A 26869-nucleotide genomic window follows, 5' to 3' on the forward strand; every position below is an offset into this window, starting at 1 on the left:
TATTTTCTGTACTTAATGTTCTGTGATTCCTGCTTTGCCTTTTTGTTTTCATGCTCTATACAGTTTAGAATAAGAAAGCTTGTATTTCTGTGCAAGTAAATTGTTTGTATTTATTTACTTTCTTCTACAGAACCTTTACTGATTATATTTTCTCCATTTTTAAGAAGTGTATAAATGGGTTTTGTATTGTCTGTAAAAGTTGTGGAAGGGTATCTTTGCCTACGAATAAGAACAGTGGCTAGTTTTTATACGAATGTTATTCTGAGAGATTTGTTTTAGTTTTCATCTTGGAGAAAGTATATTACAGTCTGTCATACTCTTCCAGTGTACAACAAAGAAAGAGGGAGACTAGGGCAATTTGTGCTTGAAACCACATAATATTAGAACTGAAAACTTATTTTAATTAAAATTCGTAATAATATTTTAAAAAACCTGTACTGGCTAATTGTTTGGACCTAAGAGAGATCATATGTGATGATTTTATATAAAACTGATATCGTCAATGAAATATGAAATTCAGTTTCAATTAAAAAATTGAGAAAGGCAAATCTGGTGGTTTTATGGAATCTCTGTTGTATTTTATGATTAGGTCTGTATATCTTTCCTTTCAGGTTGATGAAAAGGCTCTAAAACACATAACAGAGATGGGTTTCAGCAAAGAAGCAGCAAGACAGGCACTTATGGATAACAATAACAGTCTAGAGGCGGCATTAAATTTTCTTCTGAACAGCAGTAAACAGAAAACCGTTCAGGGACCACCACCCAGAGGTAAAACTTGCAAAGAAATTCTTTAAACTGGCATTTCTGAGTGAAGGAATTTGTGTATGGTGGATTGCTAATGTAGTTACAGAAGGGTGTATCTGCATGTTTTTTCTGCCACAAGTTAGAATGCACTGCAAACCTGAAAGCAAATACTTAGAAAAGGCCTCTATGTATTGTATTCTTGTAAAAATTTTTTAACTTGAAGTAACAGATTTGAGTATCCTTAAATGAGAAATATCTGTATCTGTTTTGTCCGTGGTAAAATGTTTTAAAGATAGAAAATACAAACATTTCATAAGTGAAACTTAAAAGTGCATACACTCTTATTTATTGCTCACTCACAAATTACTTTTGATGTTTACAGGTAAAGGGAAGGGCCGAGGCCGAGTACGGCCTGAAGATGAAGAAGAGCTCGGAAACTCCAGACCGTCTGCACCAAGCACACTGTTTGATTTTCTGGAATCCAAAATGGGTACTCTAACAGTAGAGGGTAAGTTATTGAATTTAATGTTTCTGGAACCAAGATTGGACAGTGTTGGTGGAATTGTTTTTCCTAACTTGTCATCTAAAGGTGGTTCCTAAAACTTCTTCCACAGTCAGCTGTAAAAACAAGGAGTGCTAGAGAGCTCTTCCTCTCTTTTGGAGAAACAACAAACAAATCACACCATGGTGCTTTGTACTTCTGTCTTGATTCTGGAATAGCTTAGGGTGTTTGTTTCAGGCTTAGATGTCTAAAAGTCAGTAATTCTGAAATAAGGTGACATAAATCCCAGTTTTTTAGTCTGATTTGATAAATGATCTCTTGACTTTAATGAACTTACATATTGTTCAGAAGTAAAGAAAGAAAAAAGCCTCACAGTCCTCATTCCTCAGTTTATAAACAGCACGTTTTTGCGTGCTGCCCAATTAAGAGTTTAGTAATTGTGGTGACCTTAATTATTTTTGTATTCACTCTCTCTGGAGGGGAAAATAATATATTTGGGGGTGCTCTAAAATATTGAACAACTATTTTCTCCAAGTTTCTCTGTTTAATAACTGTAAGGACTGAGGGAAAAGTTAAGTTTTTTAGAAAGAGGGAAGTCAGTCCCTTAGAATAAATGTGAAAGATGTGGGATTTTTCTTCAAGTTATCTTCTAGTTAATTTCTTAAGAAACCATACAAGAATGTAGTCTGTGCACCAGGGTGTCTCTTTAGATCTAAATCATTCAGTACTTTAACAGGCAGATGCATTAAAAGAAACTCCATACATCCTAAGGTCTGTAGAGGTTGCTGTAATATTAAAGTAAAACCCACTATTAGCTGAGTAATAAATGGAGATAATTTTTTCTTTTGGTGATGGCCTTGGGGGTGTTCCAGTGACCAACATAAAATGAAAATACTTGCTTCCATTATTTTAACATTAAGGTTTTGTGATGGACTTGCAATCTTTTTATCCCTGTAAAAAGACACTTTCCATAAAGGGTGAAATAAGGTCATACTAATTTATGTGAACTGTTTGATATTTTGGAATTTTCTAAGGAATGGCTACATTTGCATGTAATTATCTTTTAACTTCAGTTCCAAAATAGTTTTTGACTGTTAATAGTGGACTCTTGCTTTGTGGAAAAAAAAAAAAGGAGTATGGAAAAGTGGAAAACAAGCTTGTAGTAAATGGCAGTGAACAGGTTACCCTGCTGGGAAAAGTACGAACAGCTGTAATATCAGTAGGCACCTGCATCTGAAATCAAGTAGAACATCCCTATAACTCCGGTTAGTTGAGTGAGACATCTTTTGTTGGTTGTATTATTTTTGTTTGTAGCTTATGTATATTAAAAATGTGTAAATATTTTCCCCTTTTCTGCTATAGCAGTGAATTTAAGGTTAGTTTGGTTTGAGAGTCATTATTGAATTAGTAATGAAAACACAAAGCCATATAGACTCTGTCCATGCATCAAAACCTTAGTTTTCTTTGAGAATTATTAGGATTACTTGCTTTCCATTAAATGCGTGGTGTTTTTTGAAGAGTTATTTTTGTTAGATCTTTTGGAGCTTTGTAGCTGTACATTTACAGTTGCTACTTGCATAAGCAGTGTAGCATTTTGCATTAATATGTTTGCACAATTTTTGCGGCCTGTAGCAACTAAGGGTCAACATGATCAGGTGGATGGAAACACAGTAGTCGAGAAGTTCAGTTTTTGGAGCTGTGTAGCGGGTGCCTTTATCCAAAAAGTGGAGAGGGCAGCAAAGAAAAAGAACACACATTTTGTCTTAGAAAACTTGCCTCTACAGATGAGCTCAGGAGTTAGTGAACCTGCTGGCAACTCCAGGGTTCTTTTGCTGCTGCTGGTAGAGTTAGATGCACTGTGAGCCATTTTAGACTTCACTAAACATTTTTGTGACATGCTAAAGTTTAACCATGAACAGAAAGGCATTTGCTTATAAATGTGATAGCATTTGCTATCCAAAGAACTATAAGCTATGTTGTTGCTGTGCCTAGGCTGCGTTTCGTTGCAACAGTGTCTTTTTTGGCCTGCAACATAAGTGATTTTTAAATAGCTACATATTGGTTTTTTATTTTAGTTGGGTCTAGGTCTTATTGAAACAGTTTGCACAAAGTGAACAAAAAAGTTATAGTAGAGTTTCTTATGTGTGTTGTTTATAGTGAGTAGCCACAATCTTTATGAAGTGCAGCTACTTGTAGATTGAACATTTATACCATCAGTCTCCACTGCATTTGTAAGAAATTTAAAAGAAGATATCTTTCAAATATGTAAGCATTCTGCATTAGCTGATATAATTTTGTAAATTGTTCAGGTAATTAATATAATCACATTTTCAAAAGCACATGTAGGGAATTATGCTTGAGACAGAACTTTCGGCAAATCATTTTGCTTATCAAAAATGAGCTAGGTTTTTACAGTGAACAGAAATGAAAACAATTGTAGTGTTTTTGTTTTACATTATGAACATTGTCAGGTTTTTTGGGTAAGTTTTGTACTTATATTGAGAAATTACTGAAGACATTTAAAGGAAAAATAATAGAAATTATCCCTGTGGGACATATTCCTTTCTTATTGTCGGTAATTTTGTAGTAAGTAAGTAAAAATAATTTACCAAAAATTGTGAAATTAACAAATTGCTTTTTTAAAAATGATATTGCTGAGTAATAGTGTTTGCTTAGGGTAAATTCTGTGATCCTTTGTGTTTAGTACATGTACATAGCCAACATACTGTCATGTAATAAAGCATAGTGCTCTGTGAGCAAAATGAATTGTTAATTAGGATGTAATATGTATATACAGAGAGATTTAATAATTTTCAGTATTGTGTTTTAAAGATAAATACACTTTTTACATATTTTTCCCTTTTAAATAAAAACAGAAAGATTCCATAAATGTCATAGGAAGAAAAACATAATTCTATGAAAGCTTTGTAAAGACTTTGTACTCCTTCAATTGCTAAAAATTCTGGTGTATTTCCTAATATGACACACAGGGTTTCTGGTTTAGTGTGTTTTTACACTGTTGGTTATTTTAGCACTCTCTGGATGATCGATATGCAATGTGATGTGCTATTTCTGAGTCCTGCTATTTCTGAGTCGTGCTTTTCTGAAAGAAAAATTGCTAGCATTTTTGAAGAGGTTGGAAAGTGTTCTAATTTTTTTATTTTCTTTTTTTTTTAAAGAGATTTTTTTAGCATGTCTCTTTTTTCCTTCTGAAGAAATAACAATGAGCGTTCTTGTACTTTCTGTTATTCGGAAGTCAGTGGGCTTTACAGCGGTTGCTCAGTTGAGTTTTGTTAGTCTTTACTTTCCTTACTGAATGTGTGTTGCCCATAGGACTGTGCCTCTGCTTCTGTGACAGGTTTTATTTTTATCTTGCAGAGTCTACTTCAAATGGATTTCTCAAGAAATACATAGGCATACACTGAATTGCAGGCTTTTTGTCTCTTTAAAGTGCGTTTTTTCTTTGACAAGTCTCAGAGAACCTGTGCAGTCTGACAAATTCAAACAAATCTTAAAAATCATTTATTGAAAGTGTTATTTTTCTGGCATTTTTATGCCTTTGTGGTTGAAAATAATCTCATTTAAATTCGTAATGACTAGTTGTCTTATTTTTCTGGCATTTTTATGCCTCTGTGGCTGAAAATAATCTCATTTAAATTTGTAATGACTAGTTGTCTTAAGTTCTATGCAAACTGAAATGATGTGAGTGCTAACAGTGTTAGCAGAGTGATGATGTGTCTGCAGTGATTACCACTTGTGAACTCTTCCATCATGAAGTTTTCCTCCAAGTGTTTGCAGAAAACAGTGTGTGTGTCTGTATATATTACTAGCACCTTTTTAATTTCATTTGGTCTTGTCAGTTGTTACTGGTAAAGACATGTAGTTCTCTTAGTATTGAAAAAGTAGTGATCAGAAATGAAAGACACATCAGGGAAACAGCTAGAAACAACTAAAATATGTAATGTTACATAGCCGAGAATAAGGTCCCTTCATTGATTTTTTTTATTTTTTCCTTCTGTGTAGTAATTAAGGAGGGCTCAGGCAGGCAGGTTTTTCTGCACTTACATGTAGGGTAGTACAGCTTCCATTCAGTATAAAAGATTGATTGTTCTGCAGTATCTCTGGCCCCTTGCTGTCCTATAGTCTATAAAATCCGAGATTGTTTTTCATATATTCAGAGAGATATCATTTGTATAGGGATAGTGGTTTGGAATAGACAAGGACACCCTTGCCCTTACGCTGATGCATATGAACAGGAGCATGTGATTACCTGGAATGGACGTATATATCATTATCGCAAGCACTAAGATTCTGCACCCTTCAGACAGGTTGTCTTCAGACTGAGAGTCTATGTAGAAGCAAAATAAAAAGACACATTTACTGAACTGAGATAAATATTTTTTAATTCTGTGCTATGCCACGTTTTCTTCAAAAACTGCTTATGTGATCTGGAGATAAAGTGGCTGACAAGAGGACTTCTTTTCAAGCATGCAGAAGATTTGTTTGCTTTTCTCAGTGTATCCCTGCTAGTTTTTCTTATTTAGTGTTTCTAATTGCCCCTGAAACCTCAGTACTGTTGAGAATGTCTAAATTCAGTTCTGGGTTTGCAGTAACCAGGCTAGGTGGGTCCATCGGTGAACAGGAACTGCAGAACAGTTGTTTAAGTTGTTATCTTTGATTTTGTACCTTTTCATAGTTGGATTTAGACCAAGTAGAAAAATATTTATGAATTAAAAACCTTCGTGTTTTGTTTAAGAGATACTTCTATTCCTTTCTAGAGATAAGACAGTACATTAAGCTTTCTGTTGTGTTCTTTATATATTTGGTTTTTAAAGAAGTATAAATTAGCTATAAGAAAGTAAAACGTTAGTCTTCGCCCTGTCAGTGCTGTCTTGTGAGGTTTTTTGTGTTATCTCTTTTTTCACAGTTAATGAAAAATGATTTTAAGTACGTACAGCGGTCAAAAGTATTAAATACCTGACTCTGTGGTCTGCTAGTTCTTTAATTATAACACATAGCATATAGTAAACATTATCTAAATGAAATGCAAAGAATTGAAACAAACCTGTAGCTTTACACTGCAGATTTATTTATTGAATTTTAACTGTGAATGGTTGGTGATACCTATGGAAGTGTTCCTGTGTTAAAATTAAGTAGTTTGAGTTCTGGTTGGAGAGAGAAACCTGCTGACTGTGAGAGATAACAAAAATAGTAGTGCTGTCAACTAGCTGCTTTTGCTTGCATTTGGATTATTTCTGCTACTGAACACAGAAGACATTTTCCGTTATTTTTTTTTTCATTATTATTATGAAAAACAATACATCAATCTTTGCCAGCTTAAATAAGCAAGCACAAGGATTATCAGGGAGAGCACAACAGTGCCAAGAGCTCTGACTATAGAATTAAAAAATAATAGACAAAAATTATGGGAACCGGGCATGTTCCAGATACTTTTTCTGTTCAGTTCTTAGAGACTGAGCACAGACTGGTGCTTCCATCTCCTCAACATCCAAAGTCAAAGACATATCTGTGTCTTTGAAAGACACAGGCAAATATAAACTTCTTAATTATTTGTTTATTTATAATTAAAAGGAATAGGTGGTAGGAGACATAGCAATGATTTTGGTTACAGTATTGACTCAGGATGTAGGATGTCAGGACCTTCTGAGTTTCAGATAGTGCAGAATTACCTCTTCAGCCCTCCCAAGAGACAGACTGTACTTGAGGTGGACATTTCATGTTCTTCCTGTTAAAATGAACCTTGCGTGCAACAAACTGGAGGAAAAGCAGGTGTTGAACTCTTCTCTTTAGTGACCAAGGACATAACCCAAGGGAATGGCAGGAAGATGTGCCGGGGAGGTTCAGGTTGGACATTAGGAAAAGGTTCTTCACCCGGAGGGTGGTGGAGCATTGGAACAGGCTCCCCAGGGAGGTGTCACAGCCCCAAGGCTGTCGGTGTTCAAGAAGAGACTGGACAACACCATCAGACACATGGTGTGAACTGTGGGGCTGTCATATGCAGGGACAGGAGTTGGCCTCAATGATCCTTTTGGGTCCCTTCCAACTCAGGACATTCTATGATTCTATGATTAATGAGATCACAGAAAAAGCAAGTGGGAGGTAGCATGTCTGTGTAGTCTGTTAATAGGGCCACTTCAGGAGAAGGGAGAAAGTCAAAGGCTGTAGTCTCTGCTTCTTGCTCCAGTAGTTAGGCTTTGACTGAAATAAAAATTTAGATTTGCAGTTTTGTTTTAAGGGTGGTGAATTATTTCTACTCCAAGGGTAATTGTTTCAGAAATTAAAGATCACCATTCTAAAAAACGCACAATTTTTCATCTCTAACCTGAATTTTCTATACTTGGCATAACATTATACAGCAGTTAGAAGCTTTTCTTGCCATGCAGAGAGCTATAAAAATTTCTTTTTCTAGTAGCTACTTGTAAGACATAATGGAACTGTATTTCATCCATCAGCTGTTAGCTGTGTGGATTGAGCTTTTCTAGCTTCTCATCAGGGACTTTTGACCATAGTGCTTTCTCTGTTTTCTCAACAAACTCATTTATGAGTTATCTTCTTCATATGCATCCCATAAATACAAACCGTACTCTTGTGGTGATTTGAATGATGCTGTATAATATCAGTATCACATCGACTCTTGCCTCTGCTCACTCTACATCTTGAGCATCCCACCTAATTTAGCCACAGTTACCATTCTATTCTCTGTACCAGTGTTGTCTGCAGGACATAAGTAGTAAAACAGGTGCTGGCTCTTGTAGGAGGGTTTGCAAACAATTGCCTTGCACAGAGGATTTCTTACTGTCTCGTGTGAACTCTTCATCCAAATGTCCCTCAGTAGAAATAGGACTTCAGTGGAGAGTAACTGTTTATCACCAGCAGGACACACACCCAAACTCATAGGGACCCAGCCCCAGAGATAAAGGAACGGGGCATTTCTACTTAAATTTGAGAAGAAACTTCTTCTCACTGAGGGTGACAGAGCACTGGAACAGGCTGCCCAGGGAGGTTGTGGAGTCTCTACTCTGGAGACATTCAAAACCCACCTGGACATGTTCCTGTGCAGCCTCACCTAGGCGTTCCTGCTCCAGCAGGGGGATTGGACTAGATGAGCTTTTGAGGTCCCTTCCAATCCCAAACATACTGTGATACTGTGATTTCTGTGCTTTCAGATCTTAATATCTATTTCTCCTCCCACTTTATTGTTTGTGCTTAAGGTAAACCAGAATGTATTATGTGTGGAGTTTTTTTTGTTTTATTTTTATATGTTAACAGATTGTTTGGACATTTTGAAGGCTGGAACATCTTGTCTAATTTTAGCAGTCTTTTTCTTCTTTTAGTCCATTATCATATATATTCCCAAAATAAGTTAAAGGTTCAAAATAAGTTGATGATGCAACATAATATAATTTTTAAAAAATATTTAATTTCTTGTTCAGACAACTTTTAAAAATATCTGGGGGTCAGGGAACTTGGGAGGAAAGAAAGAGTCTGACCTTTTGGAGTTAAAGGGAATCTGTAACATTTGGAATTTACCATTTAGTAACCATGTTTTCAACAAACACAATGCACTATTAACAGTAAGGGATCTGAATTGAGAAATAGTCATGTTTATTATGCAGCTTTACTTCTAAAATTGAATTTCAGTCACTGTAAATTGTGAATATCACGAAAATGAAACTAATTTTTGTTGTATTATGTTAGCATTGGTGACATATTAGGAGACTTTTGGGATTTTTTGTTAATAACATCTCTTTAAACAAGAGGGAAGAATAATAGTAGATCTCATGCATTTAGAGAATAATAATAAAAAAAGCTATTTTTGTTTCAGTCCTTTAATCCTATAAATTCAAGTTTGGAGTGAAAGCAATGGCAGAATGTTTAGGGGGTTTTTGCCCCTTCTTTATTAATATCTAAATCCTCCTCAGCTTGTATTTATTTTGTTTCAACAGAAACATGAGCTCAGGTTCTAGTTCCTCAGTGCTGCTACATTTTAGAAAGAATTATATTGATACTTATGTAACTTGACAAAGCTCTTGAGTAATTGGAATTTCACTCCATGACATTGAAGTGTGTGCAAATGTATTACTAATGTCCTTCTAATTTTTTAATCTTTTGTCTAATACAAGACAGAATATACTCTGGGAGTAGCTGTTTCAAAGATATGCTTCCATAAAGTCAAACAGAAATGTAATTCAAGTTGGAAAAAGAAACTCAAATCATTGCCACCAAATTGGGAAGGTCCGCTGTCTTTGAGTTTAACCACAGTATTAAACATGATAAAATCCATGGGAGAGAGTTATAGGAAACAGCATGACTTAAATTCTATTGTGCATGGAGCAGCGCTTTTCAAATTTCCTTGGCTGTGATTTCTAACTGCAGCAGGTCCTGCCGGTTTCTTGTGAGCAAGAGAATGCAGCTGGTTCTGCAGAGTCTTCTTGGGTCATCACATACAAAAACTAAAAGGAATAAAATAACTGACTGGTGGTTTCAAACTGAGAAATGCTAGTCATCATCTTAAAACTATCCAGCAGATGACAGAAGCCTTTGTCATTAATTTTGAAATGGATTTTTTGCAGACCATGTTCCCAAACACCCAGTTACAATGATGATGACCGGGTTAATGCATCTTGCTGTTTGACAGAATAGTACACCAAATCTTCCTCTTAAATGCAAAATTAATATTTTGTTACTACCCTGCAGGAACTGTTACTTTTCTGGGAACGTTAGCTAGCGGTTTGTTGAAGCTGAGGCAAGAAGTAGAAGCAAGGAACAGCAGCTTCAATAGATAATCTATGAACAACATCCCTCATGGCTTAATTTCTTCAATTAAAGAAGCTTTAGATTCCCTTCAGTTTTTTTAAAGATCAGGCCAGACCGCACAAATTCATCTCTAGGTTTTTTTCATTCACTCCTATTGACAAAGTAACATTTACTGTTATTTGGGCATTTCTATTTATGAAAGGGTTGTGCTTGAATGTTAAACAATTCATTAACAAGTCCTGTGCATTCAAGGCTTTTGCATATGATGCAGTCCCCTAGGAAGGTTTTAGCGGAATAACTGCATCTTCATTGTCACGGAATGCACCCCGAGATTAGTTTAAGGGACAACAGGGACCAAAACAACTTTCATTAAACGGGTGAGAAACAGGGTTTTAGCACTCCGAAAGTGACTTAAATATAGGTTCGGGTATCAGTTGAGGAAAATTATTAAGGGGCAGCAACTAGTACAACAGGAGGTCCACAGTGTGCATGCACATGGCTTCACCCAAAACAATGCTGGAACCACCCCCGAGTCCCAGAGGAGTACACACTTGCCTGAACACGGTGCGGGATTATTCTTAAAGAGATACAGGTAAAGCGTACGCTTGCGATTCCGCGAGGGTAAATTTATAATACACTCGCAATCCTGCGAGGATTAATTTACTTACACGTGCGAATGTGCATGGAGAATACTACACGTGCTTATATGGAAGCATGGGAGGAAAATACACTCACGATTGTGCGAGGAAATAAAGTTACACTCACGATTGTGTGAGGAAATAATTTAAAGTACGTGTGCAAATGTGCACAGAATATAAATACACTCGCGATTGTGCGAGGAAATAATTTTATACGTGCTTGTATTAAGCACGGGAAGTTACACGTGCATATGTGCACGGAAAGGATAAATATACTCGCAATTTTGCGAGAAGTTTTACTCACGCCCGTGGCTGCAAGGCAAGCAGAGTCTCCATCCCGGGGAGAGGGGCTCTCAGCGGCAGCATCTTCAGCTCGCGCTCCGAGAGACCGGCGACAATGGGCCCAGTCTCAACGAGAGAGTCCCGTTTTTATAGGCTGATCAGACCTGACTGTAGGCATTCTAGAAGCTTTTCTGCACCCCCACACTGTGTGTGGGGTGCCCCTGAAGCCTCCAAACATCCCCCACACTGATCACAGGTGCCCAGCGGCTCACTGGTGCCTTGGCAATCCCTTCTCCTAATGGCCCTGGCCAGGGTGCTCTGGGGCCAAACAAAAGAAGCTGTTAACCTCACACAGAGAGAGAGGGGGATGTGCCTACTCCTTCCATGATGAAGGAGGGAGGGGGAGAAAGGGGGGTTTGCATTCTGCCACATTCATAATAGACATCAGTTCACTAGATTTTACATGTCTTAAGGTTAGAGGAGAAAAGTGTCAGGTGTTTTGTGATAAGCTTTTGCATATCACTATAAATAGATCTAGAAAAAAGATGCTTATTGTTTACTCTTCTGAAATTCTCTGGTCTTTTTCTGTGCTATCATTTCGTATTATTTTAGTTTTTCCATACTATTTAAAAAAGTCCTGTAACTGAAAGTTCTGACACACTTTAAAGTCAGTCACTTAAGGTAATTTTGTATCATGATCATATTATGTCGAGTAGAAATAATTTATTTGAACATTCAATATTCCTACTTTTGCAATTGATACATTAGAAAATTTTTGTTAAATGGATCTGCAAAAGATGGCCTTTTCTATTAACATACTACTAAAACTTCTGTTACTTGAAAAAAAAAAAAAAAAAGATATATTCTTCCTAACTACTTTGTTCTTGGTGGAACAATTCAAACCAGTGTTTAAATATGTTGATCTTTTTTCTTAGCAGTTACTCTGTTTAGCTTTGCTTCTTTGTGGAACAGTGGGGTACAACTAAATGAAACTTCTCAACAGTCCTGATTTTTTACAGGTAATTCTTGTTAGGTACGTGAATAGCATTTGAGTTCTGAATTATTTCTTTGTAGATTTTGAAGATTAATATTGCATTTCTAAAGACAGAAAATATTGTCTCACATGAGAATGCTTGTAACTTTTTGTTGGAAAGTAGGTCAAAGAAGGGTAGAAAGAGAAGGTCTCTGCAGCTGTGTGACAGAAGTAGGTTGTTCAGAGTTCTATTATGTCCAGATTTTTTGATTTCTAGTAAAACTAGCTATTTTCGTTAAGGCACATAGACATTAGCTGAAATTGTGTATTACATGCTATGAAATTGAGTAGAAATTTCAGTAATTTTTTCCAATTATAGAAGAACATGTACATATTTCAGTTTTTCCTCAAGGCTTTAACAAAAGTATTGTAACTGCTCTGCATGCTTTGGGGATAAGTCTTGCAGTTGTACAGGGTCCTTGTACGTACCAGGCGCTGTCTCAGTTGACTGCCCATCTCAGCTCAGAAAATGTTTCTTCATTTAGGAAAAGGTCAAAGGATAACCCTCGAGAGGAAACACTTAAATTATCGGTCAAACCTAAAATCCTACCAACTAGCGAAGTATTAACATGCCCAATCTAGTCTTTAGCCCATTTCTACTTTTACCATTGGAACAGCTTTCCCCTGTGCAAGTGACTGTTTAAATTCATGTTACTAAGTATCAAAGAGATTATTTATAAGGAAGTATTTTAGAATTTTATACGCATTTGTAAAAGGTGTGTACAAAGCAGTAAACATTCAGAGGTCTTCAAACAGTTCAGTCATTTAATGTGTCTTTAATGTTAGGAAAAGACATAAGAGTTTAGGTTGGAAATAGGAAGAGCGGAAGCCAAGGGATTTTGCTGCCAGAGAAGACATATGAAATAAGAATGTCATGAAGGAAGACTGTTAATTAATTAGGAAAATAAACCTTTCTAGACTATAGGAAATGTAGAAGATTGGTATGTATTATACAGAAATGGGAAAGTGGAATGAAGATACTTACAGGGAAGTTACAGTTATAAAATGAAGAAAACCAATTTTTTTTTATGTTCCATTTGTGAAAGAGAGATAAAGAGGTACTTTTAAACATAAATGATTTCATCTAAAAATATTTTTAAATATTGCAAGATTAAGTCAGGTTTTCATTTTTAAAAAGAAAATGAATATTTATGAAACTCTTGATACTTTCTGAGTAATTTATGTATTTACATATACATGCATTAAACATTATTGGTTTCAGAGTCATAAATTTTGTAGTAAGATTTTTTTAATCAAGATTATGATCATGCTGAGCCTCGTGTGCTTATGTCACTTAAAAAAAACCCACCAAGTCATTTTAGTCAAACCTTTTTTACTTCTAAAAGTTTGAGTAAATCAAGGGTATATAAAGATAAAATTAGATTCTTATTAGCAAGTTTAGTTAATTAAATTGATAAAAATTCTGTGGTTTTGTTGTGATTTTTAAAAAGCTTAAGTTTACGTGTTAATTTTAACTCTTGCCATGTTGCAACTCATTATGAAAACTGATATGTTTGTTGTCAGGTGTCAGCATTTGTTGTTTCTAGCAGTAACACGTAAACTGAAGTTCTTAGTTTTCCCTCTCCATAGGAGTGCACTCAGGGCCAAGCTGCAGAGAGCCCGAGTGGATCATCCACCAGGCCTGTGCTCGCACCGCAGGCTCATGCACACAATATGTACATAGCCAGCTGCTGTGGATGGACACGGGCAAGAGGGTGACACCTTTGCAGGCACCCACACAACACAAAATTGCTCATATAAACATGAATCACTCAAATGGGTTTACACTTTCTGTTTCAATGAGGTTCAAAATCTGGTAGCACATCTCACACCCAGCTGGCCACATGCTCACATGGGTTATACTGGCCCCTATAACCTTGACCTCTAATACCCACCCTAGACATCTTTTGTCCAACTTGCTTGCCACAGAATCATAGAATGTCCTGATTTGGAAGGGACCCACAAGGATCATCGAGTCCAACTCCTGTCCCTGCGTATGACAGCCCCACAGTTCATACCATGTGTCTGAGGGCGTTGTCTAGTATCTTCTTGAACAGTCAAGCTTGGGGCCGTGACACCTTCCTGGGGAGCCTGTTCCAGTGCTCCACCACCCTGTGGGTGAAGAACCTTTTCCTAATGTCCAACCTGAACCTCTCCTGGCACATCTTCCTGCCATTCCCTCGGGTTCTGTCTTTGGTCACTAAAGAGAAGAGTTTAGTGCCTACCATTCCTCCTCCACATTTGAGGCAGCTGTAGACAGTGATAAGGTCTCCCCTCAGTCTCCTCCAGGCTGAACAAACCAAGTGACTTTATCTGCTCTTCATACGGCTTCCTCTCCAAACCTGAACTTTGCAGGAGGGTTATGTGACTGTACTTACATAGGTCTGACCAGCATCTGAGCCCTGGCTTGTGGTCTGATAGATGACCTTCATACCCATGGTCTCTCCAGTATTCAGCTGCCAGGTCTTTCTTGTCCCACTTACTAGCTTATCCTGTCTCAAGTTTGCCAGCAGGTTTAAAAACTTTTCCCCTCATGTACATAATAGAGAACTTGATCACACAGTAGAGTTTTAGAAACAGAATTGAATGAGAACATGAGACAGTCTATAGTGATCACATGCAGGAGTTGGCCTGGCAAGTGTATTGACCAGGAGCCTGCTTACTTTCAACTGTCCTATTTAATCTCATGCCTTCTTTATTTTCTGATGCTTATTCTTCCTGGATTCATCTTGACCTTTCCATTTCTTTGGCTTTTCATCTAAACATCCTGTTAAAAATTCCATGTTTGCCTAAAAAAAATTTATTTCATAGAAGGTTTCACAGATCACTACAATTCCCCTCCTCCTTAGCATTCCATAGCAAATTTACCCTTTCTTATGAGATCCATGATAATCTTGTTTTTATTCTCATCAGTTCAAGTTCTGGTTGAGTCTTCTGAAGGTAATGCTTGAGCAGTTCCTGTTATGGCTCATTGATCAGGGTCTCCAGAGTTTTGGGCTTTGTTACTATGCCTTTTATCTATGGTTTGTCAGCTGTGTTTGTTTTATGACTTCTATTTCTTACCTTTTTTCTGCTGAATAGCTGTTAAGTTATTTTTACAGAAAGTTTCAATTCAGATTAAAAATATTCATTTTTTTTTCTCCTTATTTTCCTCTCTCTTCTTTTCTCCATGTTGGAGTTCTGTTTTTCTGTCTTAAATGGTTGTTATTGAAGTAAGTTACTCATTTCCATAGGGAGAAATGAGTAACCTCCTGGAAATTTATGACTGGTTTTGCTCATACTGGTAGGTGGTTTGGTTCCAAGTACATCCCAGAGGAGTGTATTTTTTCCAATAAATAGAAATTACAGTTCAAATGTCTCTGCTAGTTTTTCTGTGTGCCTTTCCATTTCTGCATCACAGAGGTAAATACTGCATACTTTTCTAAGTAATACTGTTGCTTTATCAGTGAAGGTCTGAGACGCTATTTCTAAAAGACATTTGTGTGAGGTATGTTAATAATTGAAACAATTTTTTTCTTTGTAGAACCAAAATTGCAATTTCAGCCACCGCATCAAGTACAGCACAAAGTTATGAATATGGAACAGAACGGCATCAAAGAGAATCTTTCAAGACACATGTCTCGCAATGACATGAGGCAACCAAGGAATGAGAAGCCCCCTCGTTTTCAAAGGGATATTCAAAATGCAAGGCAGGCTTTGGAAAGTGGTGGGCTACCAAGAAACAGAGGTCCTGAAAGGCACAGCTCTGTAGAACACTGGACAGATGAAAAAAATAAAAGTGACAGATATTATCCTAGAAATGATAGGCCAAAGGATTTGGGTTATCCCGTAGCCACTCACCAGAGTGATATTACTTTCAAAAAAAGGGATAACAATATGCAAAACAGAGTAGGAAAAGGGGTGTCTTTCACAGAATTCAAGGAGAACTCTGCTGCTCAAGATACTACAGACAACAACAACCAGAAACGTGGGAAAAGGGAAAACCAAATACACAATTCTGAAAATTTCTGTGATAGAAAGTCACGAACAATAAGTAGTGAAACCTTTCTGGTAAAAAGTGAACAACATTTTGCTGTCAATAATGATTACCAAAATCCTGGTAGAACTGATAATTTTAATGCTGTACCAAATGGAGATACTGAGCATCATCAGAAAGGAAGACGAGTAGGACCTATCAAATCATCGGGACCCACTACAATCCCATCTTTTGATGATAAAATGTTGTATTACAACACCGGTCCCAAAAGGAGGTCTGGGCCCATCAAACCAGAGAAAATATTAGAACCGTCGATTCACATGGAGTATGCAAAAAGCTGGAGACCGGGGGACGAATGTTTTGCTCTTTATTGGGAAGACAACAAGGTATGCCTTTGCCAAATGAGAAGTACTTCAAATTGTACCTTTAATCTTTTCTCACATACATGTGGGAGATTTAGCCTGCTAGCACAGAGGTGCTGGACATTTTTTATAGGTATTTAGTGTGTTTCTTGGATATCTTCTTGTTCTATTTTTTAAAAATGTATGAGATATGTTGCTTGTATTCATTGTCTGAAGCTTTAAGGCTTAAATTAAGTCATCCTGAAGGTGATTTTTTTTCTCATTTAGGTGGAGTTTAGCATAACTAAGCTCCTAATTGAAACATTTGACTTAAGTGCCGAAAATTTTATGGGATAAATATGGATCTAGGTGCCCATTTTCTTTTCCAAGGAACAAGAAGGAGGATGCTGTGCTATCTGGAATTGTCTGTAATACCTTTTTCTAGGATAAGTCAGCATGCAACCTTTACCAGCACAAGGGAGGACCAGAGTCCAGACAAACAGGCCGTTTAAAAAACTTTTATTTCAGTCATTAGAGAAAGAAAACAGCAAAAAGCTTGTTTTGTTATTATAACTAGTAGGCTATTAGCTGAAGAATTTGTGGAACAAATTAGTTATGCTGCATGATAGTTTTAGTTTACTGAGTTTTTTGAAAAGTTTAAATACTTCCTCTTCAGCTGTTTGTCCTGTTAGTAAGATTTCTCTTGCAGCGAGACACTTCGCTTTCATCTTCTCTTTTGCTAAAAAGAAATTTAGGCTATTTTCTTTCATTTGTCATTATCTCTTCAGGTCTCTGTCACTCTTCTTGGGTAGAGAACTACCTTAAATAGTATTGTTCTTTGAATAGGTTTTATTCTCACCATTTTCTGGTTTTTGTTATTGTTTGTTATGCATTTAAGTTTTTTTCTTTTTTTGGTCCTTTTTACGGGAAGTAGATAATGTTAGCTCAGCAGCATGACTTTATTTTTCTGTCTTCGCTTTGTATGTCTAAAACATAAGGCATGCAAAACTTTTCATAGTGGCAACATATAGTAAGCTGACTCTCTGAAGTAACTATATGTAGTCTGGGTGGTGAATTAGTATGAAATAAAATGGCATATTATGGAATTGCTTCCTGTTTTGAGACACATATTTGCATTACTGTGAGATGAGTTTTTTAAATTCTGGAAAGTATGAAACTTGCTAAATAAGTAGATACGAGGTAATTCCAGGCTTCTATCTGAAAAGCGTTCATCACATTAGAAGGTTGTTTAGGTTTAGTGTCACATTGTGTTTTTAAATGCTGCTTCTCACATCTGGGGCAATTTTGAAATGTGATGATAAAATACAGTGCTGAGCTTAACCATGTTGGGAGGTCTTTGTGTTCAGTAACATGAAAGTGGTTAAATACCTTCAAAAAAGCTGACCTGTGTTTACGTAAATGTGAAAAAAAAATATCAAGTTTTGTGTTTAGAAAAAGGACTTTTTGAAGGGACAGTTTTATAATATTTTACCTTATTTTATTATGTTTTAAAATAGGCATATATTAGTATGTACAGTGTATATGGCTCATAGACACTGAAGTGTATGTTAAGAAAACATTTTACACTAACATTTTTCTGTATATAACAGCATTTGTATTAGCGAAGAATTTGTTCTACCTTCAGAAAAATGAAAACGAGCATTTAAAATGTGCAGTCTAATTTAACCAGCTGCATATTTTCTCCATGGGTATTCTAAATGCATTCTGCTGTGTCCTTGCAGTCTACCATGTGAAAGTTTGATACCTCTGTTTTAGTATCTGTTATAAGTCTTTTACAAAATATAATACTGACTAAGGCTAAATATGTATATATACACATATATATGAAAAGGTAGTTGTTGTTCGCAGTATTTCAGGTAGTGTTTTATGACCTTTGAAAATTTCTCTTTTAAGTTCTACCGTGCAGAAATTGAAGCTCTCCATTCTTCTGGGACAACTGCAGTTGTTAAATTCTGTGATTATGGAAATTATGAAGAGGTACTTCTCAGCAACATCAGACCTGTTCATGCAGACACATGGGTATGTGATAACAAATTGTATTAAAAAGTATAAACTACATAGTCTGTACAAAATATGTGATCCTTCAGATATTAATGCCTACCCATGCAAAGGTTGCTAATTGCATGTGTAGCAAACAGTTAAGCAAATACAGGAGCAAAATCTTGTCTTTTAGTTGTCCATAGGAAACTTCATAAAAGTGTATTATCATGTGATATTCTTCCTGTACAATAAAATTGTATTGTTTGAAAATGAATAATTGACCTGTCAGCCAGTTTTATGCATATTTTCTCTCTAAAACTTGTTGCATACTCTATTAAACACAGTTTTCTGTTTCATTTCATATACATTGTATGTTGTTTTGTAACCGTTAGGAAACAGTCTTTTAAAATACATAGTCTAAAGGTTTTACTATGTGTGTATGTATGGCTAAAAATAGACATCTGTATCACTTTATTTTGTATCTCGATTTTCTTCTTGTTTCAATTATTTATTTTTTGCCAAATATTGTGGTGGAGTTGTATGCCTTGAAATCTGTTTTATGAGGTTTAGAATGTAATAGCCTTATGGAAGCTGGAAATTTCAGAAGGCTTCATTTCTGAATGTCATGGAAATAGAGGTAAATTTTGATTTTTTTTTTTTTTTGTTGTTTGTTTGTTTGTTTTGTTTTTAACGTATCAGGAGTGCACCGTTCTTTGCTGTTTGCTTTTACTAAAGAAGCTGCACACAAAAAAATTCATGTTTGTCTGTTGATTCCATAATTATTAGTTGACTGTGCTTATTTTAATTTCTTTCCTTGGGGTTATTTAGCCGTATTACTCGTGCTGCAGAGGCTGAGCAGTCAACTACTGTTCCTTGCCAGTGGCCTTTTGATATGTGTTCTTGCTGTAGCTCTCAGATGCCCTTATGACTTCTGAGGTGACCTTTCTGTACTTAAAAAGATATCTGAAGATCTTCCCAGCTGATGCAATATTGAAAATGTACTCGTTTTTTTTCCTCCCTGTTCTTTTTATTTCAATAGCTGAGCTGGAAGGTGCTAATTTCTTACCATATGATTGTAATCAAGTGTGAAGAAAAGGCTGATTATTAACCCAGAAAAAGGGTCAAAATAAGTACAATCTTCAGGAGTGTCTTTTATTTGACTGTAGCCCTCTAAAAGTTAGTTCTTGCAGCCTAAGAACTTGAGCTGATGTTAAGAGTAAGCTGATCTAGTAGTGAGGTACCAAACTGAAGCACTGGTCCTTACTGTCTCTGAGCACACATTGGATCATTAGTCACGTAGCCACAGGATGAGGTGGACCATGTTTTCCCCTCCAGTTTCATTTGGTTTATGTCAGAGTTAGTTTGTTAAACCTGACAGAATATGGTGGGACAGTGTACAGAGAAGAGATTCTGCCACTGAAGTAGTGTAGTCCTAACATCATGCTGCACCCTGATGAAGTCATTGAGACTTCCTCTGTTGTTACTGGAGAGAATTAAGGATTTTCTAAGGACCTTTCAGTCCCTTCAGAAATGAGAGATACCTTTCTCAAGGTTCTTTTTTCTCTCAAGGGACCTACGTGAATAGCATAAATTCAAACAACTGACATTAGATTGCTCTAGTTATATAAGATGAATGCCAAGCAACATCTTCACAATAAACAAAGTTTTTATGGTTTCTTTCTGACGTTTTACTATTTTGTTGGTAAAAGGCCCTTGCAACTCTGGGATTTTTGCAGGAGAAACTTGATGAGCACATTGCTTTCACTTTTTTGTGTTTGGGTGCCAACTTTAATCCTCATTGTGCACTTGCAGTTCTTAGTCACTCACTGGAGTCACGTTCTTTGTCTTTTAAGCTGAACACTCTTGGTCACATTTCTTTGTCTCAGTGTTCATATTAACATACCAGTCTAGATAGCACACACAAATGCAACTTGAAGTTTTCATGCTGCTTAATACTTAATTCTTTGTCATAAGATTTAAGTAACTTTGTGATATTTCGTCTTTACAAGAGAACAAAACAGATTTTAAACTGACTTTGGTAATTACTTTTCTTTCATTGATCGGTGTTATCAGCAACAGTGAACTTGTTTTATTAGAAGTTTTATGCTGAGTTTTATTTCAGTCCTTCCAAGTATCTTCCAGATAGCTAGGTCTTTCCTAGCTATCTTCAGAGTTCACATACAGTATATTTCTACATTAGATGTCCTAATATTGCCAGTTTTTCAGACTCCTTTTTGAAAGAGTTGTTTATATTAAGAAAAGATTTAGTGAATTGGCTTGAAGGCATAAATTTAGTCTCTGTGTTAGAATTGATTATTCTTTGCTGTTTTCTCCAGCACACTTTATGGTAACTCGTGTGTTGAATTTAGTATTTTTCCAACTATTATAAACTCGTGGAACTATACCACTGGGAGGAGGAGGAAAAAAAAAAAAAGGGCAAAGCAATAAGGTGTTCAACTAGTCACTTGAAAAAACAACCAAGATATCACAGTGACCTTAATTTGATTACATGACCTATTGTTTAAACACCTGAGCTTCTAGTCAATTTCTAGCAACCTTTATAATGATAAAAAATAGTTAATTAGTGAAAATTCTTAACATTGCTAGTAGGTTTGATATAATTTCATTTTCTCTTCGCCCCCCTGCTCCCCACCCCCCCCCGCCCCCAGCTGGTTAACATTCTGCTCTCTGTTCCTGCTGACTCTCTTACACTGAACCACACTGCATTGCTTCAGCTTGTGTGGGTTTGGTGTTTTTCGTTTGCTGTGTGGTTTTTTGTTTGTTTGTTTGGTTTGTTTTGTTTTGTTGGTTTGTTTTCATTGACTGTAGATCAAATCTGCTTGATGTTCTCAATATATATACTGTGCTTTCCACTTTAATGGAAAAACTGTTACTAGATGATCTTAGACTCCTTGATAATTGATTGTATACTGTCCATCACCCAGTTGGCCCTGAGTCCTTGTAAGTTTTCAGTCCCTCTGACACCCAACATGCTACTATTTATCTTTCTGATGGCTAGAAGTATAGAAAATAAAGCTGTGTTTTACATAAGGTAAATAAAAAAAGCTACTGAGGATTTTTTTTTTTTAATAATCACATACAATACACATATAAACATATGTAAGAACAGTAAAACTGTGTTTTTTCTTAGTGCTTTCAAAGTATGTCTTAGGTATGCAATTCATAAGTATTTTTAATAATGACATTACATTTGGATTCCACTGGTTTAGAGTTCTTCTAAGTATCTTGTATATAACACTACACTACTGTATCCTTCTATGTCCCTCAATGTAGTAGGGATCATTTAATGAAAATACTATAATCCCAATTAAAAAATTCACTGGAAAACCATTGTAGAAATAAGAACTGCTTGCTTTTTCTTGTAAAATAAGTGAGATTATAATAACTGAAAAGCATGGAACGTTAAGGGCCTTCCTGACTTGGTAGTTTGTTCTGTGGTAAAAAAAAAAAAAAAAAAAAAGTCAAGATAATACTCTAAACTTTAAGTCTTAATTTTATTCTCTAACTTGTAGGGTTTTCTTTCCTTAATAAATTATGAAAATGCGTAGCCTAAGTGCTTATCTTACGACATTTTTCCCTGACAGCCAAGTCCTTGCTTTCCCTTTTCTGTTCTATATTTCCTCAGTCACGTGCTAGGCCTTGTTCCACCATTTACACTACTATTACACTTTTTTTGTTTGTCTGTTTTCTATTATTACATGAAGGAAATAAAGATTGTAGTTTTCCCAACTGCATATGCTACGACCTTTTTCTGATTGCTCTCAAAACCAGCTAGAATTCACACAAACTTTTTGCTTACAGTAATTCACTTAAAAATACTAATTACGAAGTAAAGCTTGTAGTTTAGCTCTTCCTTTATCTTGCACTGTATTTCTGCCTAGAGATCTAAGAAGGCAAAAATTATTCTTAAGGTTTCTATACTCTTAGTTTTTCTGTAACCTGTTGTGTTCTGTGGGGGCTAAAAATCCACTGGCAGTTTTCCTCATCTCATTCCTCCAGTAAAGGATGAGCTGAGGCAAGAAAGTAGCAAAGGGTCTTGGGTTACAATTAATTCATGCCAGCAGACATTTGAGAGCTCAAATTTGGTGATGTTATGGCTCTAAGAGCTTCTGCAGGTGTTGAATTATCTTAAACTGTAATTCAGGGCTTTCTTATACTTGCCCCCTGTTTCAGATAAGTAAAGAAGGAAACTCCTGTGAGTTTTCTGAAGGTGTTCAAACCTCTCTCCAACATTGTGAAGAGCAACATTGAAAACCACTAAATGGTAAAGGCTTATGGCTGACTCTTGAAAATAGAGAAGACTTTTGCCTCTCTGTTTTATGGAGGTTTTGAACCCATTCCAGTGTCTTGATTCAAGACAGGCAGATATTACTTGAAGGATTGGATTTTTTTACGGCTCTACAGCCTAGACAGCCTTGGCATCACACTGTGGTCTTTTTGTGTTGTGTGTCAAGTGAGAAGTCTTTCCCATTGAACAATTAAGTAAGTGCAGTAGATAAATCTGTCTTGGTTGGATCTCTTATTTAGGTCTGTCCTCACTGACTCTACTGGAAACAGTGCTCTTTAGAGAGAATTGTACAGTCTACCTAACTAGTTCTAAGATTACTCTAGGAAAAAATGTCCCTAAATAGTTGCATCAGATAAGAATTTGATTTATTTCATTCTTTGGCTTCTGTACAATTGGGAAAATCTCTAGAATAGTTTTACAGTTCATAATTATTCATTGACTAAATGAAGTGAATGAAGGCTGAGTATTTTGGACTACCATTCTTCCTGAGTGGTGGTGCATATTTACTTATTAATTTAAATATAAAAAGTTACTAGTCTGGATTTAGCTTCCACAAAAGGCTATCTTTCTGCTTTATTAAAACGCTTCAGATTTAAGAAGTTATTTTGTTGGTATGTGACTCATTTTCCATCTCACCAATGTGCGGTGATTTCAGTTGCCTCTGTCCTGCCAGGCTGAAAGATGATTTTTCGTAGTCTATCCTAAACCTTTATTTTTATTTTGTAATTTTTTTTTCTTACCAGAGGCTTTTCTATTTACTGGAAATGTTAGCTTAAATTCTGTCACTTCTTTGGCAGAGTACCGTCATACATGCCTTTCCTCACAGAACCTGAAGGTTAATTTTGTGTATAATTCTTTATGTAATTTATTTGTTTCCCAAGCCATCTTATAAGACGCGGTATTTAGAGACAACTGTTGTGGAAAGCATTTATCCTGGTAAACTACTACTAAGTACTTTTCTTTAGTGCCTCTATTCTCTGAGAACCTACATAGTTTTTCAGGTGTTAGGTTGGTGTATCCATGTTTGAGTATAGACAGATGATCACAGCTTGAGTTAACTATTCCTCTGAAACTTACTGGCCCTTAGCTGAAATGTAATAACTGACATTTAAAGGTGGTTAAGGAACTGCATTTTATGTTTTAATATACCAAAAGCAGGCAGATTTCAGTTGAGAGGAGGTAATTTAGACTGAGTGGGCATGAAACAATGGCTTTCAATTTTCTGTCTGTATCATTAGGCATTGCAAAATATGTTTTGAGTGTTCCGCTTGAGCATTTCATGTTCATCAGACTGTGAAGTATCATTGCAAATTATTGCCAGCTGTACAAATCAGATTAAAAACACATTCTTCTTGGAGTTTTTGTACTTATTGGAAAAAGTTGTAACAGTTAAAGCAGGATATTTGGAGCATTACACTGTTCGTCTCTTCCTTCCCCCTCTCCCCGCCCCCCAACCCTGCCTCTTGTTATTAAATGTAATTGCATATGATGGTGATTCATTATTTGGAGACTGTGTATCAGCTCCTTAGTTTGTTTATTTTGAGATAAACTGTTCCTCAGTAAACACCTTCCTCTACCTACAGTGCCTTGCAATTTTGTTTTGAGATGGCATAACGCATCCTGTTTTAGATATAGGTTTTAATCCTGTTGTCTTGTGATAGAAGTTCTTAAGATTCTGGTTTTGAGACTTCCAAAGGATTTAATGCTCAGATTTCTCTGTATTGTCTGTGGTGAGGCTGAACATGTAAAAGAAGTTTGATGTGTAAAAATGTCTGGACTGTTCCCGCAATTGCTATTGTCACCGTGCCTGGAGGCATTTAAAAGGTGAATAGACAAGATTCTTAGAAACATGGTTTAGTGCTGGAGTTAGGTTATGTTTAGACTCAATGATCTTGAGGGTCTCTTCCAACCAAAATGATTATATGATTTCTCTTCCAATTTCCCTGTCTCTTTCATGTTTCAGTATTCTGAGTTTGTTCACATTTAATAGATTAATTCAAAGGATTTTGATTAAAAGGAAACTGGGGGAATTGGTGTAGTATTCCTGACTGATTGCTTTCTAGGGAAGACACACATGACACTGTTGGCTAGGTATTGCAGATAAATGATTCCAGATCTTGCTCCCTCGTACTGTATACAGTACATGTTGAATAGACATGTTATTTAATGTACTCCATATCAAAGAGGGAAAGGAAATACTGTGAACATGAGTAAATTGGTGTCTGGAGGGTTATTATGTAGTGTTTTTGCTTTTCTTACGCATGGGAAAGCTTTTTGGTTTTGTCTTTTAATTTGGTCCTAACTTACTGACTAATTTGTTTAAGATTAAGTTTTAGAGCTCTGTTATATCCTGTAGCAGTTTAAAAAGTTCCTGATGTTTATACGCATTTTTTTGCCCATCATAATATTTTGATCTTGTAGAACTTGCAGAATAACATGGTCTATTTACTTTTCTAAAGAAGTTAACAATTGTAAAGGTTAATAATTTAAAAATAGGTGCAATTGAGCATATTTTCTTTCAAAATGTAGGCATACAGCATATGTTATGTAAAGGTCCTGACTTCTAAGTTAAAATACTCTCTTTTTATGGGACTATTCCAAGTAACTTCATGGGCAGTTTCACTTTTAAGACTTTCTTAAATTGTGTCCCTGCATCACCTGTAAGCAGTTTGGGTTTGTTTTCTCTTTAGTTAGGAGTTGGGTTACATTTGTTGGTTTAAATTTTTTCTGTATATTTACTTAAGTACATTTTGCCGTGTTTTACTACTGTTACAGGTTTCATGATGTTAAATTGGTGTTTTGTTGAACACATTCCTACTTCCAGTTTGTAGCTTTTTTCTTTTGCTGAATTGAGAAAGCTCAATATGTGCTGGTTGCGTGTTATTTATATAGCAGATCTCACTTCAGTGTATCTACTTTCCTTTTAGAAATTATTAAAAATAAACATTTAAGTATTTATACTTTGATATTGCTACTACTCTGTGAAGAAGCTTTTACAAATAGAAGTTAGTATTTCTATTTTATTGGGGGGATACAGTGTGAATGGCTTAAATATGTATTAATAAGGAAGTTTTAAAATTCATTATGTTTTTTCTGTATTAAGAAAATGGTGACAACATGCAGGAGGGAATGTTTGTTTCAAGCACAAACCTCACAAGAAGAGTTCCACATTTATTTTAATATGTGGCATGGGGAATGGCTGCAAGTATGAATAACCTGTACAATATCCATAAGGGGGAGAGATAAGCTTGCAAATATCTATGGGATAATCGTGCCGCAGGTTTACATTATCCTAGTTTTATGGAAATGGAATGTAGTCTATGTAGAAAATAAGTGAGTGCTTTGTTTTCAGAATTGAAGATAAGCAATGAAGTACAGTGATACATCTGATTCCAGGTTAACTGTTATGTTGCTTTTAGTGGTCTCAGATGTAAGTATGGAATTATTTTCCTTGTAATCACTTTATTTTCTATTTTTTTTATTTTATTTCTGAAGAATCTACTTTTTCTCTCATTTGTTATCTAATATTTATTGATTCACTCAAAACTCAAGACATATATTGTAGTAACAGATTAATTTAAAAATTAGCTGTGTTTAAAGTTCAGATGCTTTTGTCACAGCTTATATTTTTCAGCAAAGAAAAAATGAGTTAAATTAATATTCACAGTGTATATCAATTTTTTTCAGGATTTCTGAAACATTATAAATTTAGTGTCTTTAATGTGTATCAAGGTTTTAGTTGATAAGCTGCTGGCCCTGAAGACTGCTTTGTAGAATTTTTACAAAAACTGGCCAAGAAACTGTCAAATTATTTGACATCCGATGTTTGGTTAGTGAAAGTCAACAGAAAAGATTTACTGTTGTTATTTTATTTCTGGTGCTAAAGAAAAGACTGCTCAGGGAAGAGTCATCTTGAAATCTTTAGTTCGAAAATGAAAAAAGCAACAGCTTTTATGATGTAGCTACATGCCACATGATTTTATGTACCATGGTTAGGAACATATTTACTCATGGCAAATGTGTGTTCAGTGAAGACAAAAAACTGCCCTCATAAGGATCAATTCCTTTTTCTAAATGTATATTTTTGTTTGTTTTTAAACTGGCAATATAGCAAGTTTCTTTTAGTGAACTATCAGTAACTTTTCAAATTAACTACTGCATTAGGGGAACTATTAACTGAAATTCTCTGCATAAAAGGCTTTGTACAGAGCTTGAATGTAGAATGTAGTGTTTTATTAATATAGTACATCAAAATCTCATACAAT

The 26869-nt window shown here is 35.7% G+C and overlaps 1 protein-coding gene across 1 annotated transcript in view; it reads left to right on the top strand.

The window, feature by feature from the left end:
- Positions 1-26869, top strand: part of TDRD3 (tudor domain containing 3) — a 104843-nt gene that overhangs the window by 64320 nt on the left and 13654 nt on the right. The window contains exons 9-12 of the mRNA XM_065839187.2: positions 612-768; positions 1127-1252; positions 15501-16339; positions 18209-18334. Coding sequence (XP_065695259.2) covers positions 612-768; positions 1127-1252; positions 15501-16339; positions 18209-18334 — 1248 coding nt within the window. The remainder of the gene's footprint in view (positions 1-611; positions 769-1126; positions 1253-15500; positions 16340-18208; positions 18335-26869) is intronic.

This window comes from Patagioenas fasciata, chromosome 1 (genome assembly GCF_037038585.1).
Source record: "Patagioenas fasciata isolate bPatFas1 chromosome 1, bPatFas1.hap1, whole genome shotgun sequence".
NCBI classification, from domain to species: Eukaryota; Metazoa; Chordata; class Aves; order Columbiformes; family Columbidae; genus Patagioenas; species Patagioenas fasciata.